The 21,303-nt window shown below is 40.3% G+C and overlaps 1 protein-coding gene across 2 annotated transcripts in view; it reads right to left on the minus strand.

Annotated features, from left to right (window-relative positions):
* Positions 1-21,303, minus strand: part of LOC122533133 (alpha-mannosidase 2) — a 93,586-nt gene that overhangs the window by 66,294 nt on the left and 5,989 nt on the right. For both annotated transcript variants that reach the window (XM_043662537.1, XM_043662536.1), the window contains one exon: positions 17,638-18,087. In XM_043662537.1, the coding sequence (XP_043518472.1) occupies positions 17,638-17,925 (288 nt within the window). In that variant the 5' untranslated portion in view covers positions 17,926-18,087. The remainder of the gene's footprint in view (positions 1-17,637; positions 18,088-21,303) is intronic.

A 21,303-nucleotide genomic window follows, 5' to 3' on the forward strand; every position in this document is an offset into this window, starting at 1 on the left:
CGATGAACTTCTGACGTGCAATGGTAAAACGGAGCCAGACAACCGAGAGAAAGAAAGAAGAGAAAATGAAGAGAAGGGAGCAGACATGGCACAGACCAAAGATATGGCAGAAAGAGAGAGAAAGAGAGAAAGAGAGAGGGAGAGAGAGAAGAGAAAAAAAAGTGTTCGCAGAAGTGGTCCTCGATGAATCAAAGCCTCCCTCGGTCTTTTCACCACGACCTGTACTTATCGCGCGTTTTATACGGGCTACGCCTGAAAAACTGTTCCTGGACCACGTCCCGGTCCCTTTCTTCTTCGTTCACCCTTGCCCTTCGTGCCTTTTCTCTATTATTAATTGCTTTGTTCGATCGCTGTTTCCCACCGTCTCTCAGTAGCCTACCAACGCTACTAAAAAATGGAAGAATTCCCACTCGATGCTTTTGCTGAATTGAAATCGAGTCGTGGTTTTCATTTGGTCGGTAAAGTGAAGCGAATCCAGGTTAATCAAGAAAAATAAAGGTGGTTGAATTAACTTAAATTTCGATTGTGTTCGATAAAAATAATATCAACAAATAACGACGAAGTTAGGTTAGATTCTCGGTCGAATTCGAATGAAATCGACGCTCGGTTTGGTTACATTTGGATCAAATTCACGTAAAAGTGGGCCATGTTTAAACGAGATCCAGATGAATTCCTTCAATTCGATGATTCGACGTATTATTAAAAGCGCAAATCTCTCGACGCTGATGCATAATTCCTTCGCATCCAATTTATCCGCGACGTTGATTCATATTAATCCACGATACTGATACTACAGCTGATAACATCCGCGATACTCATTGATTATATCTCCGATTATACGAAGACACATGCGCGCAATATATCATACAATTCATTGTATATATTAAAAAAAATATCGCACTGTTACGAAGGAGGTGAGAGAGAAAGAGAGATTTATCACAGTGAATAAATTAAATCGGAATTTCTCCTGATAAAAAATAAAAAAAAAAAAAAAAAACATTCGCCACAAGACTCTGAGACGACGTTCATTTCACGAGAGCGAGAAAACAGAAAAATGATTGGACGCGAGCGAAACGGCATCGATGTACATAATAATGACGCAGCAGCGACGTCACATCACATGATTTTCAGTACTTGCGTCAGAATTTGCCCAACTACTGAAAAACTGAACGAACCACAAATCTCTCAAAGTTTCCTCGAACGATGTTTAAACCCATTAACGTCCTTCCCTCTCCAACGCCACTACTTCCCTCAAAGGCAGAGGATAATCTACATTCGAACAAAACGTGATCGATGCCCAGAATATTTACACGCGATGGTGGTGGTTTCAGCATGCGAGTGAGACAGGGAGGTGGAGGAGTGGGTTGGCAGATTTATTTCAGCGGCGAGCATTTGTCGAACGTTATTCCAAGGTGCTTCCACGGCGAAAGTGAAACGCGATACGATCCGACGAGCGACGGCCGGGACTCGAAATAAATTAGCGGATATTCCGGATCCCGGGGAACCCGAGAACTAAACTCGCCCCTCTCTCGTTCCGTTCCCTGATTATTTACCGCGTCCTTCTTTGCGTCATCCTGTCTCTCCCCCCCCCCCACCTACTCTCCTCGCTGCGAGAGAGAATCGATTCGCCACTTCCGTTCTCCACGGCGGCGTCTCGAACTGGAGACGTCTCGTCTCCATTTTTGCCCATAACTTCCCCTCAATATTACTGGCCAAAAGTTCTCGCGCTCCATTTATGTTTCACAGAGACAAGCGACGAGAAAATGTCGCGTACTTTCAGAAGTTCGACTCAGATTTGACTGAAAGACGAAATAAATGTGAAATATGCTTTAGAATATAATATTGACATTACGATGGAAAGTACTAAATTATTACTAATGTTATCAATAATTATTATTATACAGTATTAAATATTATATAAATAGTATAATGTTATTGTTAAATAACATATTGTTATGACAATGGCGACTGCGAACCACGTGACAATATGGCGACTGTGAAACACGTGACAATATGGCGACTGTGAACCACGTGACAATATGGCGACTGTGAACCACGTGACAATATGGCGACTGTGAACCACGTGACAATATGGCGACTGTGAACCACGTGACAATATGGCGACTGTGAACCACGTGACAATATGGCGACTGTGAACCACGTGACAATATGGCGACTGTGAACCACGTGACAATATGGCGACTGTAAACCAGGTGACAACATGGCGGCAGCCATATAACACTCTAATATAAAAAGATACAGTAATTTTAAACATACTACAGTTATTGATTCACGATTGTCATAAATATTTTGTAAACTGTTAATAAACGACTGTTGGAGAATTAAAAATTCTGTTCCCTCCAGCCATAAAACATTATGGAATAGAACACGTGTTATTCGAGGCGCGAAGATCGCCGAAGGGTAACGTACACGTAACCCTCGATGAATTTGGCAAATTTAGCAGCGAACGGGTGAAATTACATGCTGCAGCGTGATAAAGCTCAACGACTGGGCTCTCTTCCAGTAGTTTCCACGACAAAAGACAGACCAGGGCAAGTTGCGCGCTACACAATCTCCGCGATCCTGGCCGCTTGGCTCGGCAATAAGGCTGGCCCACAGTATCTTCTGCCAACGTGGTGCAACTTTTTACGAGGGAAACGCGTCTCGTCAATCCCCTTGATTCGTTAGATCCAGACACGGTTTCACTTTTCTCTGTCGTAACCTGGTTGTTCTAACAGGGCCATTATTACTTTTTCCCTCCTTCCCTCATATCCTCTAACTCCCTTTTTACTGTTTATTTTAACTAAATAGTATTTATTGGTTATATACTAGTTACTCTCGAAATACGTATGTACAGCCACCAAAAGTCAAATCTCGGACATTCGAAAATAGGAAAAGAAAAAAAGGATCTCGAAGCTTAATTAATTAATTTGGTTAGTAAAAATTATACCGAGGGTTAAAGAGGAACGGTTCAAAGCGTGTAATTCCGTTAAAAATCTCGTTTGTGAGTACGAATCCATCCTAAAGTCCAAGAAACTTCAGATTTAAGTAGTACCAGTCGACCATTTGTCAGACACTTGACGAATCTCCATCTTGCCACTCTCTACTCGTGAAAACGAGACCAAATATTCGAGAATCATCCACTTCTACGGATAATTCCGGATCTAACGAGCAATCGAAAGTCCAGAGAACGGAGAAAATAGCGGGTGAGAACGGAAGGGTTCAATATTTCACGAGGCGAATCCGTCGTTGCTGGCAATGGGTGCAGGTTTCGTCGACGCTGTACACCGTGTAATTAGACACCGACGTCCTAATTCAGCCGGTCCAAGGCAGCGGAGTATTGGTTTTCACCTCGGGGGCCGCGTGTAACGAGCCGAACCCTCTAATTGAACTCCGCAGGAATGCTCCTACGACGGAGCATCTCCAGGATTACAATACGCGGATAACCGTGGACGAGCAATGCGGCGACCGGTCGCATACCTTCGACCATGCTCGAATATTAATCGGGCTAATGAGCGATTCACCGTCCCTCTCTGTTCAAACCTCTGACAGATTCTTTATTTTACGAGCGAATATCGTAACGTTGTGTGACCCTCACACAGTTTATTACGCGCGGCGACAAATTATGAACTTCAACTCCTCTGTCTTACAATATATTAAAGTATAAACAAAATGTATAAATTTATATACAAAACATAAAATATGAATAAACTGTAGAAATTTATGTTTAAGAAATATATAAATAAAATGTAGTAATTTATATTTAAAATATAAAATATAAATAAAACCTAATCAACCACTTTGTCTTGTAATGTCGAGCCGTTCTTTCGATTTGAATAAAAAGTAACAAAACTGCTTGAACTGAAGATTAAAAAATTACAAGTTGCACGTAAATTATACTTGTCTACGAAAATAGTGAGGCGAGAATCTTGGTCACCACAAGTGAATAATGCATCGCGGGTACTCGCCTAATTAAACGACTCGTTGGTTCTTCTCGAAATTTCAGAACAAAGGTGCGGAACGCGCGAGGGAACATTTCATATTTAGTGGTTCGGAAACGTCTCTCTCTCTCTCTCTCTCTCTCTCTCTCTCTCTTTTCTCTCTCGAAACTGACTTTTATCGCCAGGACTTTTCTTGCATTCAAAGGTACAATTATGCTTTTCACAGTGCAGTTTCTGAATTTTCCTCGAAAGAAGGGAAAAGAGAAAGAGAGAGAGAGAGAGAGAGAGAAAGAGAGAGAGAGAAAGAGAGAGAGAAAAAGAAAGGAAGGAAAGAACACCTCGCCGGGACAAAGGAGTCGGACGATCATGCAAACCGACAGCAGACGCTTTACGTACGTTAATTGTATCGCCAGTGGCGGTTGCGATGAAATTACTCGCAAGAAGAATTTCCCTTTGCCGGGATTAAAACGGCTTCAACGGCATTAACTCGTGTTTTCCATCATATTCCGCCTCGAGAGTGCACGAAAAATTCACGAGAACCATAAATTGCGAAGAAAACTGCGTAACCGAAAATCGCCGACAGTCGAAGAAACCAAAAACCAAAAAACAGAGACTCGTCGTCGTCACGGATGAAACGGCGAAAGAGGAAAATCCTTTCATCTCAACTTTGTTATAAAATTCACGCTGCTAAAATTCACAGAGTTGTTTCTCTATTCTCTCGTGAATTCACGATTTAAAAAATTTATTCCTCCGCCAAATTCCAAAACTCGCAGAATTTAACTCAACTTTGTCAGGCATTAATTCTTAATGATTCGAGACTAGACTACACATTTTTTTTTTTTTTGTCCAGGTGGTGTTTCGAAAAAGAAAAAAAAAAAGAAAAAAAAAACGGACGATCATTCGGCTCGACAGAGATTCTTTTCTCTCTCTTTCTGTTCGTTTAAAAATCGCTCGATCGGGAAGACGCGACCGAGGGGGAGGATCAACGAGAAAGGGGGGGGAAACAGCTGCGAAGAGTAATCCCGGAAATGCTTTTGCAAATCAGAGTGAGAGCGCCAGCTCTCTTATTTCTGCCAGCTCCAACAACCTTACTACGCTTTTGTCCCTCCGTTGTCTCTCCGCTTCTCTCCCCGTAGTTCGTTCCCATCGTTTCGCGCTGGGTTCACCTCGATTCCTCGAGGAGGAAGCGCGATCCAAGAGGAAAAGGGGATAGAGAGAAAGACAGGAAAGAACGCAAGGAGAGAAGGAAAAAAAAAAGGAAAAGGAAAGGAAGAGTAGTCTAGGTCCTCTGAGAAACGTTGTCTGTGTTTCCTCGTCTCCGTGGCGTTCGATATGCCCTTTATGCGAGCGCATATGAAACAGGCTGCTGGCATCGCGCGTTTGACCCGCGATAACATGAGAAATAACAATCCGAAGCAGCGGACTGTCACGCTGTCACTTTGATGATAAGACGTGGTAAAATATTACGGTGCACGAATCGTAAGACCTTTGTCCCTCTATCGAAGAAAATTTCGGTGAAACGTTGCAGGAAAGTATGGACAAAATCTTCGATAAATGAGAAATACTTGATACTTCTTTTTTTCAAAAAATTTTACAAAATTTCTCGTTTCTCGCACGTTTCATTGAAATATTATTGAACAACTATAGAGTTATCGTTCTTTCTTTCTTTCTTTTTTTTGAGGAAGGTGGAGAAATTTTAACGAGACTTTACAGGATTGTTGACTTTAATCAGCATGACTTAGATTTCTTGCTTTTTACAAGATTTCGTTGAAATGTTACAGCATTTTGGTTTTCCTACCATTCTGGCAGAGAACCGTGAAATTTTCATCCTGTCACAAAATTTTGATGTAATTTTACAGAACTGTTGGTTATTTTGTCTTAAACGTTGATGAAACATTACACAATTCCTCGCTTTTCCGTAAGATTCCATCGAAATATCGTAGAATTCCCAGTTTTCCAGTGAAATTCTGTCCAAATACTGCAGATTTCTCGCCACTCTTCAGAATCTCGACTTCCAAGAAAAAAAAAAAAAGAAAAAAAAACGATCGATATTCTAAAAAAAAAAAAAATACCACGGAATTCTAGAAAGTCATTCCAAATTATCACTCCAAATTAGACAAAAACAAATTTCGACGAAATTTTAAAGTTACGTTACGCCGAACAATGCCCGAGATGCAAAATACGCGAGCGTTCGTCAAGCTGAGACGTGGAGAAACAAGAAGCGATCGGCGATCGGCGAGTTTCTTTCTCCCGAAGTCGTCGAAAAACACGATCCCGCCGAGATTTCCACGGGAATCGCAACTGTAAGACGGGATTTATGTTCTTGCCTTAACGAGGGCTTTGCCATCAGTCGGAAATCTGAAAGTTCTCGCCCTGTTTCCACCAAGGGGGCAGGGAGAGCGTTTTCGTTTTAATCTCCCTACTTAGAGTCGTAGGTTTCTTAGCGAGCGAAACCTGTGGTTCACGGCTCGTGTATCTGTCTAATTGCACCGTTCTGTCGCGCGCACACGCGGAGATCTTCGGCGAAATTTGGTTAGCTGTAGTTAGCTGGGAAATTATGCGAACGATGGTGTTTCTATACGTGGGAAGCACGCGAGGTCAAGATAGGTTAACTCCTTCCGCTGGCAACTGGTTCGCGGACCGTAACGAGCGACCGAACCGTACGCAATAATTCGTCGCTTTCTTTTCGAACTCGTCGGTACGAGTAACACTGGAGAGAAATTATCAAATGGTAATGAACTTATCGTTTCGTTTCGTTTCGCCGAATAATTAAGTATACACATTACGATAATTTCATATTAACTTGAAACTGAGAAAATGTTGCAACACTCGGCGTGCGTGGCAAGAGGTTAATCTGATACGCGTGATGTTCTTATAACAAGAGGCGTGTTTATAATTAAGGCGATTCATCTTCATGAACATTAATATATTTATTAACTTATTATATTTACATCTGTGATATCTAGTTCTGTAATATATTTATTAATTTATTATATTTATATCTGTGATATCTAGTTCTGCGATTTTCTACAGAAATCATCTGCTGTATTCACAATGTGGACGAGTATATATATTTCGAATGTTTCGTGCCACGAGCAGTTACTGCTCTTACGTATATTAACGCTGTCCGCAAGTAACGTTTTTCCAAGTTTAAGAAGAATTTGAATGAAATGAAATTTTGTACAGCAAAATATCGAAACTTAATCCCAGTTGCAATAATTGTGACGAAAGAGAAAGTTGACAGAAGGGTTCGGCTGCGATCGAGTGTTCGAGATTTTTCAATCCGTGGCGTGGCACACGCAAGTCTAAAAAAATCATTTACATTCACGAGAAACGATACAGAAAGATAGTGGAGAACAGTTGCTGAATGGAGAAGAAAATCACTAAAATGAGGGAGAAAAATTAAAAAAGTACGAAAATGAAGAGTGAGACAGAGAGAGAGAGAGTGTAGTTGCCGATTTTTGCCAGAGACAGACGGGAGGAGAAGCAGCAGCATCGTCCTCGTGAAAACGCAATCTTCGAAGCGGAACGATCTCATCGAGCGTGAAGAATAAGTAAACCCGAAGGAGAGGGAGGGAGGGCCCTTAAGCTCTCTCTCTCTCTCTCTCTCCTCGTCTCTACGATGGCGCACAAAAGGCAGCCGACCGTTTCTGCCCGTAATCCCCGTTGGGGAAAGGACCTCGTTATCGGATTTGCCGCCGCCGATGTAATCGACCGCCACCACCGGCAAAAATGTGATCCACGAGCGACGAGACGCGGGCCGTGTCGCCGCATAATTGCCATTAGGCGAGGGGATCAACATATTTCTTCCATCGGAATCACGGTTAATTCCGCGACTTCGACCCTTCGTCGGAGATTCGGGATCGTTAATCGCCGAACAGAGGAGAGGAGGGCTGTCTGGTGAAAGTTCGCCGCGATCGGATAAACCAATTACGACCCGAAGTGAGAAATTTCCGTGAATTTTCGATGATGTTTTGATAACATCCGAGCGTACGGGACAATGGGGAGGGAATATTGGACGATCGAGAGATGGAAGTGACGCGGATTTTTATTGTCGATCGAAGATCGGACATGTTTAAAAACATCGAGATGTTTGTGACGCAATGCTCAACCTTCTTTTTCACGTTATGTTACAATGTTTCCTAAGTATTAATTAAATTAAACTAAAATTAAAATAGTGGAAAATGTATTATAATGTTTTCTAAATGTTAATTGAATCAAATTGCAATAAACAATGGAAAATGTATTATAATGTTTTCTAACTGTTAATTGAATCAAATTGCAATAAACAATGGAAAATGTATTATAATGTTTCCCAAATGTTAATTCAATCAAATTGCAATGGAAAATGTATTATAATGGAAAATGTATTATAATGTTTCCCAAATGTTAATTGAAGCAAATTGCAATAAACAATGGAAAATGTATTATAATGTTTCCCAAATGTTAATTGAATCAAATTGCAATAAACAATGGAAAATGTATTATAATGTTTCCCAAATGTTAATTGAATTAAATTGCAATAAACAATGGAAAATGTATTATAATGTTTCCTAAATGTTAATTGAATTAAATTGCAATTAAAATGATGAAAAATGTGCCACAATGTTCCCCAAATGTTGATTAAATTCAATTGAAATTAAAATAATGGAAAGATTCAGGGTGGAATCTAGTCCAGTTGTGAAATTTTTTGTTTAAATATATATACTTACATACATGCTCATACGTAATCCAAGAATTTTTATACACTAAAAAAAATGGCACAAAGTGAAAACCACACCTGTATACGATGGAAGATGAGATAATTCGCACCTGATCACGTTTGATTTAGGTTTAAACAGCTCTGATTTAACCAGGACTAATGGTGAACCTAAGCTGCCCTAATTTGAACCTAAACGGCTTAATCGAGCGCAATCTGGACTCGAATACACGAAATCTACGGTTAATCGGATTTAATTTCGGCTCAATCTTCGCTTGATCAAGGCTCGCGGAAAATTTAGGTTCAAATTTACGCAGGTACGTGTGAATTTGCATTTAACGAGGCTCGGACTGATGTAATCCGCCCCTCATCAGGCTTGATGTAGACACGATCAGGCTCAATCTATATCTGACTGCCTAATGATCAGGCCTAATCTAGATCTAATCAGGTTTAATTCAATTCCTGACTGCGTGCAACTTTGGGGTTCGACGATGTACAATCTGGGATTAATTACATCTGACAATGGAAATCTGATTTGATTAATTAAACAACTCGCCAGGAAAGAATTCAATTGACGTCAAATACTCAACAACTCGTAAACTAAAAAGTGGAACTTGTAAAATGGTATGTTCTTGAAGTTAGCACACTAGCTTCTGAAATTGATTATCCACTTTGCTATTCAATTCATTTTCTGGTAACGTTAAGTTTTGTAAAAAAGTCTAACATCTAGTGACTTGACGAAGAGTGTCCAACATTTAGTGAGTTAAGAAAGTCTGTCTAACATCTAGTGATTTAAAGAAGACTATGTAACATCTAGTCTGCCTAATATTCAGCGGCATCAGGAAATCTGTCTAGTGACTTAAGAAAAAAAATCTATCTTACATCTAGCGACTTAAGGGAATGTGTCTGATATCTAGTGATTTAAGAAAGTCTATATAACATACACCCAGTGACGTGAGGACCTCTAACATCGAGTGACCTAAGGAAGCCAGTCATCTTTCAGTCACTAGATTCAAGGAAATCTATTTTAAACGAAGAAAGTTCGGCACCAGCGGCGCGTTTTGACGCCAAAAGTTCAAAAAGACTCGAGAATTGGAGTCAATCGCTCAATCTCCACAGAAACTTAACACGAATAACGTTTCAATCTCGAGTTAATCCCAGATTTAATACATGTGGGATGGACAAATTCTGGGAAAGAGTTCAGAACATTCTTCAGTGCCCAACAGTTGCAGATGTCCCAAGTGATGTACCATAAACTGTAGGGAAAGTTGGGCCTGGGATTTGGGATTGTTTATGGTTAGTCCTAGCATTTAAGATATTAAGGTATGCGTTTGTGTGTATGTGTGTATGAATGACGAATTTTTGTGCAGACGAGGAAAAAGGGCAGTGAGTGTCGAGAAGTCAGAGAGAACAGAATGAGTGTCGAGAAGTCAGAGAGAGAGAGAGAGAGAAGAGAGTGAGTTGAGAGTTTTGCAATTAAGAAAATAGTGTGAAACGTCACTTTACAATCATTATTAAACGAATTTTCTTTATTTAACTTTGAATAAACAACCATCGTTCATCAAAATTCCTACAAACTGGGATCTCAAGCCGAGATTCCTACACACACGTCTAAAAACTCTATACTCTATCTCTAACGTCAACGCTCAGAGAGCGAGGTCATCGATCTCTATCCAATAAACAAGAGAAACGACACACATTCTCTCTCTCTCTCTCTTCTCTCTCTCTATTGCCGATGAAAGGCGAGAGGCATGCACGTCCGATCCGAGGAAATTCGATCGAGGGAAACGATAACTGGCAGGGTGTATTATTTATATTTGAGAGGCGGGTGAGTGAGTGAGTGAGAGAGAGAGAAAGAGAGAGAAAGCGCCCGGTCACGCCCGACGCTTCAATTTCATCACCATAAGGAGCCGGACGGAAGATCGGTCCTATCCTCTATTGGAAATTCCGGTCGTGCGAGCCTCTCGCGTACGTACATACAAACGTACACGTTCCGCTCGTTCGCGAGCCAGCCGTAGAAACGATCGGATTAGAAATTCGATTGGGATTCGAATCGCGGGAAAATCGAATCTGGCAATCGCGGCTGATCGACGCAGCCGGCTGTGTATCGAGAGGCCGGCCGTCTCAAAGCGTCCTCGCGTCTTTGAGAGGAATCCCGTAGCCCTTGTCTACGTGTCTATCTTTACGTGGAGAGAGGGCACATGCCCGTGGTCTCGTCTCTTTGTGGTTAGACACCGGATACGGAATTATGGTTAGAGATTTGGCGAGTTTACGGAACGCAGCGTGAGGTTCAAAGGGGTGGGGGGCATCAAGAGGGAATTAATTGCTTCGTGAGGTTTGTGGGTCAGTCGTTCGTCGCGAGCAATCTTGAGACACACACAGGAGGATACCGGTAATTCTTTTTAGGTTAGGAATTGAGACAGTGATTCGCTAATTCGGTAGTTTCTTGAGAGGCACTTAATTTGGTGGGCGGAGAGGATAAGATACCGCGGTCGTTGATCTCTTAAGTTGTGAATTTAGATGGTAGAATTAGTGCAATGCGAATGAAGATACTAAGGATAAATGTGTTGCTATTAATCGTTCAGGTTGCGACGCGTAGACTGTGTTTGCGTGAAAGCAGAAGTTGCAAAATAGTATTTTTCTCGGCTGGAGGAAAGACGAAGATGACACGCAAACAAGTTCTATAAAGTATTTAGAAATATTCGTAGAAAGTACGTCCAGTCCATCTTCTCTCGTCACAAATTTCTATGATCCCCACTCTCACAATCGGTTGGCCAAAAATCTGAACACCTTTCGAACAAAAGTTCAAAGTCAAAAAGAGGAGAAACGCTGAAAAACAATTATCCAATACGACAATAAAGGCAAGATGAACTCTTGCTCAATTTTGTAAGTAAGAGTCAGGCTCCTCCCACTCTCGGAGTTGGAGAAGAACTTTTGAATACGAATACTCGATACTTGAAGATGCAATTATCCAATATGAAATAAAAGTAAGATGAATTTTCGGCCCGAGTCTAGAACGAGCAAGTTGGTAACATTAGTATTAAAACTCTCGAGGGGACCCATACTTTTGGCTGACCCTGTAGAAACGTCGGACGAGAGAGGCCGGCGTTATATCACTGTCGAAACTTCGTTTTTCGAGTGTCGCGCGTCGTCGTTTCGAGGGGGTAGGCACGTCGTCCGACAGCGGATGGAAACGAAGACGCAGGCTCTTGCAATTTAGGCTTCCAGCCCTCTTCACAGCGTACCCGTACCCGTACTAAACCCCCCTCTCGTGTCTGCTGTACACCGACAGACTACATTTCGCAATTTGCTTAAGCAAACCTCTCCAGAAATTCATATCCGTCCTCGGCCGTCTTCTTCGAGGCACTTTCGAAACCCTCCTTCCCCCATCCGCCGCGATATTTAAGCCGAATATTCGTGTCTTCCGCCCCCGCTCGACCAGAAATCTCGCCATCTTGCCTCCCTGTCCTGCCAATTACTTTTGGATTTTCCACGCTGGAGACGTCTCTTTCTAGTCTCTCGTTCGGTGAGATTAAAAATTCCATTCTCTGCTTCCTCTCTTGAAAAAAAGAAAGTTTCTCCTTGGAAGAAAGTTTTCAGGGTCAACCTTGAATGGAGAGACTGTCACGGAAAGTTGAACGAGAGAAGAGAATCGTAACAGGTTTTTATGGTTTCGTGGAAAGTCATTTGTCTGTTCGCTGTGCAGCTGAAATCAAGAATTTCATTTGAAACAAAGTTTCGCCGTTACTTTCAATTCGATCAGAAATATTTATGAGTAATATAGCTATGCATCTAATATGAAGGCCGTATTCTATGACCAACATGGCGGCAAGTTATTCGAGCGTGGCGCTAGTGGGCCAATTAAGTCCTCCGACTCAACTCAAAGCCACGAGTTCGAGCAAAAATTGCATTGTTGTTGTCGCAATCTCAATAAACAGACTTTTATATCAAGACTGGCTGGGCAATTCAAAATCGCAATAAATACTTGTAACGGTTTTTAGAATTTGAAAGTAATTAATTACTTCACTTTACTTAGAAAAATATTTAAAGTATTCTGGAATATATAACATTATCTATTAAAATATTATAATATTAATATTAAATACTTAAATTAATATTATAATATTAATAACATTAATATTAAATAGTCAAATTAATGTTAATATTAATGTCATTAATATTAAATACTTAAATTAATATTATAATATTAATAACATTAATATTAAATACTTAAATTAATATTATAATATTAATAACATTAATATTAAATATTAATATTAAATAGTAATTAATGTTGTAATATTAATATTAAATACTTAAATTAATATTATAATATTAATAACATTAATATTAAATAGTCCAATTAATGTTAATATTAATGTCATTAATATTATAATATTATGTTTAATATTAATATTAATATTAAATACTTAAATTAATACTATGATATTAATAACATTAATATTAGATATTAATATTAATATAAATAGTCAAATTAATGTTGTAATATTAATATTAAATACTTAAATTAATATTATAATATTAATAACATTAATATTAAATAGTCAAATTAATATTACAATATTAATATTAAATACTTAAATTAATATTAATAATACTAATATTAAATATTATTAACGTCAAATACCAACCAATTAAATAACAACAATATCAATATAAAATATAATACTATAGTATTCAAATATTATATATTTTACTTAACAGACTAATTATTCTAAATTAACTTTTAATTTTAACTATTTATTTCACGCACGATATAACTGTTGGCAAATGAGAAACTGTACCGTTCTCGAAAGCGAAAATCTCACTGTTTTGGAAAACATTTGTCATCGGCGTATGTGTATAGCATAACCGATTTTAGAGAGTTAAAGTATCGAAACTAGGAGAAACTCGTCATTAACGCAACTACGCGTTTCGAGTGCTCGTAATCAACACCATCGCGATTGCCAGCCGCTCAATCTCGCCGTAAAGTGCACTTTATAGCTCGAGCGTCCGTGTGTGTGTATGTGTGTGTGTGTGTGTGTGTGCGAGCGAGCGAGCGAGCGAGTGAGCCGCGCGCGCGCTCGCGTACGAACGAGCGAGTACTCATCGAAATCGTTTCATCCGGTGATTATTATCGAGGAACGAACATATTAATTAAAGCCGCTCGATTTGATCACCACGTCCAGCGTAAACTTTCTACAAACGATAATTCAATTTGCCGAATGTTCATTGCCCGTTGCGTTTGTATTACACCCGCTGGATTTAACAGTTTCATAGTTACGCGGCACCACGTTTCAGAATCCATGATCCCAACGGCGGTCTTGGAACATTTTACATGTTTAACCGCCCACTGTGGATTCATTCAGCTCATCGTGCGATATAATGTGATCCTTCTTAATTTCACGTTGTACTTTACAATGCAATTGTTCATTGACACAACTTTGTGTTGATCGAGCATTTTTAATCGAACGAATGTTTTCAATTATCATCACACGTTAAAATTGCTTGAATTACTGTTATTTGAACTGTTTTTTTTTTTAAATTACTTTACAATTATCTTTTTTTTTTTCTTTTCTGGTTCAATTGTTATTCCTCGGTTGGATTATTTCTCCAGAGCATTCAAATAAATGTCAAGTACATCGTAGAAGCAAGACTGATTACGATCAAAGTATCACGGCCTCTGGTTTCTATGAAATTTTGAACGATTTTTTTTTGGAAAATGCACGGACAAAGGTTTGAAAAATTATGTTTGGGCGTGTTTCGAAACATCCTGTATACACACTCTTTACGGAGCGACCGAAACGATTTGAATATCTAATGCAATTGAACTGCTTAGTGGATTTATCTCCGCAACGGGCATTGTTTCGTCACCGAACTGCCTTCCACAATTGGTCGCAATTGTAGCTCAACTAAGACTTCCGGTTTCCGATCGGAATTAATTCGAATTATCTGTTTAACCGTTTAACTCGTCGAAACGTTCCGGTCGACTTGCAGAATCGATCATCCAATAGCGATAACGATAACGACGACTGAAACTCACAGGTGGAAAATATTGGAAAAGTTCAATGAAAATTTGTTAATAATTTACCAATAAATCAGAGATCTAGGGTGACACGATATAAATATAAAAAATTTTATCTCGGAAACATCGATGGTCACGTAAAGAAAATCGTCACCGAGATCGAAACGTTATGTTTTCATCGAGATCAACACGAAAATACGAGAACTGTATCAGAAGCGGGACGAACAACTTTATAAATTGTCGAAAGGACGTGCGTGGGATACAATCGATGTTTATCGACGAAAGAGCGGACGAAAAATAGAATACAGGGCTTGTCGTCCTTGTCCAACCCACACACGCAATTATTCGCCGTTTTGAAAAATAATATTCCAAATGGAAGTTCCTCAGAGAGAACTGAAACATCCGCCGACGAAACGTTTGCTAATTGGATTCTAATTATTTTCCAATCGAATTCCAATGGGACGTCTCTCGATTGTTCCAGTCTCAGAGCAAAGTTTATTGACGAATAAAAAAAAAAACAGGGAAGATTATACGGATATTAAAGTCGTAAAGTTGGGAATATCGAGAGCAAACATTTTAATTTCGCCTATGGATATTTCGCACAAATTTGATGCTCTACAATTGTGTATTCGGGTATTTGGACGTCCTACAGTTGGATATTTCGATATTTGATACTCAACAGCTGAATATTTGGAAATTTGAAACCTAGCAGTTGAATATCAGAAAATTTGATACTCTACAGTTGAATATTTGGAAATCTGACACCTAGCAGTTGAATACCAGGAAATGTGATACTCTAAGGTTGAATATTTGGAAATTTGATACATAGCAGTCGAATACCAAGAAATTTAATACTCTACGGTTGATATTTAGAAATTTGATACTCTACAGTTGAATATTTGGAAATTTGATACCTAGCAGTTGAATATCAGGAAATTTGATACTCAACAGCTGAATATTTGGAAATCTGACACCTAGCAGTTAAATACCAGGAAATTTGATACTCTACGGTTGAATATTTGGAAATTTTGTACATAGCAGTCGAATACCAAGAAATTTAATACTCTACGATTGATATTTAGAAATTTGATACTCTACAGTTGAATATTAGGAAATTTGATACTCTACAGTTGAATATTTGGGAATTTGATAACTAGCAGTTGAATACCACGAAATTTGATACTCTACAGTTGAATACCAGGAAATCTGATACTCTAAGGTTGAATATTTCGAAATTTGATACCTTGCAATTGAATATTAGGAAACGTGACACTCTACAGTTGAATATTAGGAAATTTGACACCTAGGAGTTGAATATTAGGAAATTTGATACTCTACAGTCGGATACATGAAAATTTGATACCCTGCAGTTGAATGCTAGGAAAATTGACACCCCACGAACTCGGATGTTTGGAAATTTAATTACCTTACAAATATTTAACACTCTAATTACGCGTTCGACAAATTTTGATATTCAATTCACAATCTCATAATATTTGGACACACGATGACACGTATCTAGGCGCATTAGTACTAGACACCTGATTCCATTCGAAATTCTATATTTGAATATTTGTACGCCCCACAGGACGAAGGATTCGACACAGACACATTTGCATATTTGGATTCCACACTCGCGCGAGTGTCTCACGACCAACGTTTGTGTTTCCTCATCCATTCGCCATCAACATGAATCTTCGCCAGTCCCTCGGAGCAATCTCGGAGCAACTTCAATTCCAAAAACATCACCGATTCACCTCCCATCTCCACCACCGTGAAGACAAAACAAACTCGTACCAACACGTGGACCGACGAACGCACGAGGAGAACGTACGACAGAGAATTTCGAGAATTTCCACGTGAGTTTTCACTTTCCCCCGGCCAATTTCCCGGAGGATATTAAATTACCCGACACGCGAGGCATTCTCGTTCGAGCCCCAGGGCTGGAAGAAGTTCGCGAATTCGCAGAGACTTGCGAACTTTCCGGCCAGGGAGTTTAGAAGCTCCGAGACAAACTGCTAAATTATTTTCGATTCAATGGGCTCGCGCAAAGGGAGGCAGAGTAGGGCAAAAAGAAGGGGGGGGGGGGGAAGGAAAAAAGAAAAAGAGAAGAAAAATTCCTTGTTACAGGGGTCGTCCATTAAATCGGCAAAGTCTGCAGACTCCCCGGAGGGAACGAAGAAAAGAAAGTTCCGCGGCTAATGACGCGGTACTTTTAAAACGACCTGGACTTACGCGCTGTCTCTGAATCATTCTAACCACGGGGGCATAAATATTCGGCAAAAATTAATTGAAAGGCCCCATTCTCCTGCTAAACTGCTCTCTCTCTCTCTCTTTCTTCTGAATCCTCCGGAACGACAAGTTGCTCCGCCGTTCAAAGCAAACTTCGTATTTTCGCCAAGTCAACGTTGAAGCTGAATCTCGGTACGACGTGAAAACTGATAAGCTCTTCGGCAGAACCGTGGGCGAAACTTCAGCCCACATTTTAGATTTATAGAAAACTGAACTTTGTACGAAACACCATAGGATCGGTGGGAAAATCTGAGATGAAATTTGCCCGGTGTACAAATAAATTCGTGGCTTCTGAGAATTACGGCAAAACCCAGGAAATCTTAAAATCTCCCGAAATTTAATTAATCATCTTTTGGAGATTATGGTGTAAAAATTCACGTCAATTTGGATATTTGATACACTGTAGGGATATCTAATACCCTGACTGACTACCGACGGAGCTTGACAATTTTGTCGGACGTTCGACACCAACCAACAAATTTGGAACTTTAGATTTTCGGTACCACAGAATAGTTTAGAAAACCTTCTGATAAGTATATAAGTCTATTTATAACTCTACACCTACGTTATCAAATTTCAAAATTGGAAGACCTCGTCGTTGCCTCATACGATCTTCCGCATTCTTACCCCCGCAGATTCAATCACAAATCATACGAAAAACTATTCTGAACGTCACTCACCTGAAAGTCGAACTTCTCGAACTCCTGTTGCGTGTCGATGTCCACGTTCCTCGGCACGATGATGGGGCAGGTGTCCAGCGAGACCCTGGCGTCCGGGGATTCGACGTAGTCCGGTGTAATGGAGGTCAGGCCTCGATCGTATCTCAGTTCTTCGTTCAGTATGCCGGCGGACGGGCCTGTGGATGGTGCCTGTGCCTGGTTAACGTAGTACAGGCACAGCAGCAAGGTCAAAAGGACCGCGCAGACGACGAACACGCGGCTGGAGCCGCGTCGAAGGATCTTGTACATGGTCCAAGGGCGGGGTTCGCTTTGGGGCGAGCGTGGCTCGACTTCGATTCACCTGGTGCCGCGATAGACGCTGGATCCCGTGTCGGTGATGCTCGAAGATCGCTCCCCGACTTGGTTGCTGTCGTCTGTCGACTTCATGGGACACGTCCGCGCTCACACGACCTGGAAAGGCATGTTGGCACTTGGTTAGAACTAGCAAGATGCTTATCATTCGAACAACTGTGGGACCTAGGAGGTCCCAAACGTGGAAAAACAGGTTTCCAGCCTGATTGGTGTTTGTAGATGTTCATCGTGCTTTATTTTGGATCTATGTGGATTTGTGGATTACTTGTGGTTGAAACTAGCGTGTTTCTCAGTCGGATAAGGTCTAGATTCCGGTTTCGAGTCTAATTGGACGCTCGTCATTTGAATAACTGTGGGTCCAAAAGCCTGTTTTGCATATCCCAGTCAGTTAGTTAGGTATTCTGTTTGATTCCTTCAGATTTGGATTACAGTTCGAAGCTAGAAAAATATTTTGATCTCACTGAGAGATGCAACGTGACAAATCATCATTCAATCGACAAATTAGTTCAGGGAATCGCACGAATGTCGAAAACTATCCTAAGGAGACATTCACCGGGATTCAAATCCGTTGAAATTCTTGTAACTCTCTGACACCAAATCTCTGCCATTTTTTTTTTTTTTTTTTTTTTTTTAAACAAAAATCTCTCTGCACAGACAGACGAAACCTCGTGATCTCGACTGCAATAAAACCAAGAAAGAAAAAAAAATGGACTTCAAAATTCCCATTGAAAGTCGCAGTATCGGCACGATGGCCGACGATTTATCGGCGCGAAGCTGTGTGTTATTGCCTGGGAATATCGAGAGTCGAGGAGGAGCGAGAACGGTGTCCGAGGAAGAGGACGGAGGTAAAAGTAAATAGCTTTGGCTATAAATTACGAGGGCATATACAAAGAGGAAGAGAGGAGGGGGGAGAGAGGTCCACGGGGTTGATTAAACGTCCATGAAAATTATGACTGACTGTTTCGACTGTCCGCGAAACTGGCCGAGGCCGTGCGATCGATACGCGTACCAGCGTCGATGACGAGCGTCAGTCGGATTTTACCAACGAGTTTGGTTTCGATCTCTCTCGCGGAAGGATCGAGTCTGTTCTGAGAAATTCTACACGCCTCACGAAGGTAATTTCGAATTTCTGAAAATTTACGTATTTACTGATGATTAAAGATAATATAGATCATCGTGAGATGGTAGATAAATTATCATTGCTATATTGGGAAAATTTAAGGTGTTCAATCTCCATTTTGTATCTTGTATTCTTTGTGACAGAGATTAAAGTCAAGCTTTAAAAAAAAAAATGTCAAGATCAAGCGACGCGAAGCGTGAATCTTTGCGGCTTCCAATGACGTAATGATATTTGGTGGTTGACACCGTAACGACCAATTATGCTCGCGAGTGACTTTTATTAGGAGTTCAATTTACAATTGCTGGAAATCGCATGACGCTGCAGCAATGAACGCCATCAGTCATTAAGCGCTGAAAATCAGACGATGCTGCAGGAACGTCATCGACCACGAACTATTGAAAATGACAGGAAGCCACGTTAGTGTCATCGGCCTCTGATCGCTGAGAATCACACGACGCCATAGCTGCGTTGTTACAGCTACACTTTGCAGACTCTCTCCTGTACGAAGCGTTAACAACATTTCGAAGCAAGTACACCAGAGTCGTTCTCTGACTGAGAACCTAAAGAATAAAGAAGCTAAAGTCCTGAAATCAATATACTTTCCACGACAGTCTAACCTTTAACAATAAATCGTGAGATTTCGTTCCAAATCCCACGCAAGTGGTTGACGGCGGCTATAAACATAATGAAAATAAGAAAAGAAGAAGAAAAAACAGAAAGTACAGCACTTGCCACGAAACCTGCCGCTTATTTGTCTCAAAATTCTCACCGCGACTAGCAAACTTACACGTTTGAAAATACAATTTGCACCGCGTTGCGCGAACCGCTGCGTTTTATTATTATTTCGTACGTTCTTACGTGTCCCGTGCAATTTTCACACTTCGCATAAAAATTCGCAGTCTACCGACAAACACAGCAAAACGAGATACTGCGAGGGGGGAGAAAAAANAAAAAAAAAAAAAAAAAAAAAAAAAAAGAAAGAAAGATACTGCAACAGCAACTTTCCAGTCGCGTAGATAATACTATGGGGGCGGGGAGGTGAAGCAATTTTGATAACTGGAATATTCGCAAAGTTCCCGCGGATGAAAAGTTTCTTACGCGATTGCGGAACTCGTAAAAATTTTAGGCGAGCGCGTGACCGCGCGGGTTGAAATCATGCAGGGGGAGGGAGGCGAGATGGGGGAGGGGTGGGGGGCGATCCAATTCTGGCGAGAACAATAAATACGACCTGGTGAACCAGAGACACGATTTCCCAGAAACCTTCAGTACCTGGATGTAAGGTCGATTCGCACGCGATAATCGATCGTACCTGTCACCGCGACCCCCTCCCCTCCCCTCCCCCTCCTGTGAGGGGGAGGGGGGCGCGACTTAAATACAACGAAAACTCGAACATCCATTCTCTGTTTCATCTGTGATCGAACTTCGAGCAACGAAACTTAAGTGTCATCGAGTTTTCAAAAGGAAGAGACGAATGTCGTATATAAACTTTGTTTTTTCTCATTTCTCATTTGTTTGGAACCTAACCTAAATTTGACTGGGCTCGAAGTAACTGGATACGAGGTTTTTAACGTAATTCGAGATTGATTTAAAGAGATGTGCGCATCTGTGAGTCAATTTGTCACAGTTTTTGTTGCAATGAATCATCTCAATTGTTTAAATTGAATTCTATATACGAACGACGATTTTTCGGTTTGTTTTTGAACCTAACCTAAATTTAATTGGGTTGGAAGTAACTGGATACGAGGTTTTTAACGTAATTCGAGATTAATTTAAAACTGTGCGCATCTGTGAGTCAATTTGTCACAATTTTTGTTGCAATGAATCATTTCAATTGTTTAAATTGAATTCTATATACGAACGACAATTTTTCGGTTTGTTTTTGAACCTAACCTAAATTTAATTGGGTTGGAAGTAACTGGATACGAGGTTTTTAACGTAATTCGAGATTAATTTAAAACTGTGCGCATCTGTGAGTCAATTTGTCACAGTTTTTGTTGCAATGAATCATTTCAATTGTTTAATTTGAATTCTATATACGAACGACGATTTCCCGGTTTGTTTTTGAACCTAACCTAAATCTGACCCAATGAAATTAACGGGAACAATCCAAGAGATTCTGCAACATTGCGTTTCTGTTCACAAGCAAGATTTAATTAGCATTTAGACTTTTGTCTCGAGACTCAGTCACGATTTCT

The sequence above is a fragment of the Frieseomelitta varia genome, unplaced genomic scaffold, assembly GCF_011392965.1.
Source record: "Frieseomelitta varia isolate USP_RPSP 00005682 unplaced genomic scaffold, Fvar_1.2 scaffold_497, whole genome shotgun sequence".
Lineage (NCBI taxonomy): Eukaryota > Metazoa > Arthropoda > Insecta > Hymenoptera > Apidae > Frieseomelitta > Frieseomelitta varia.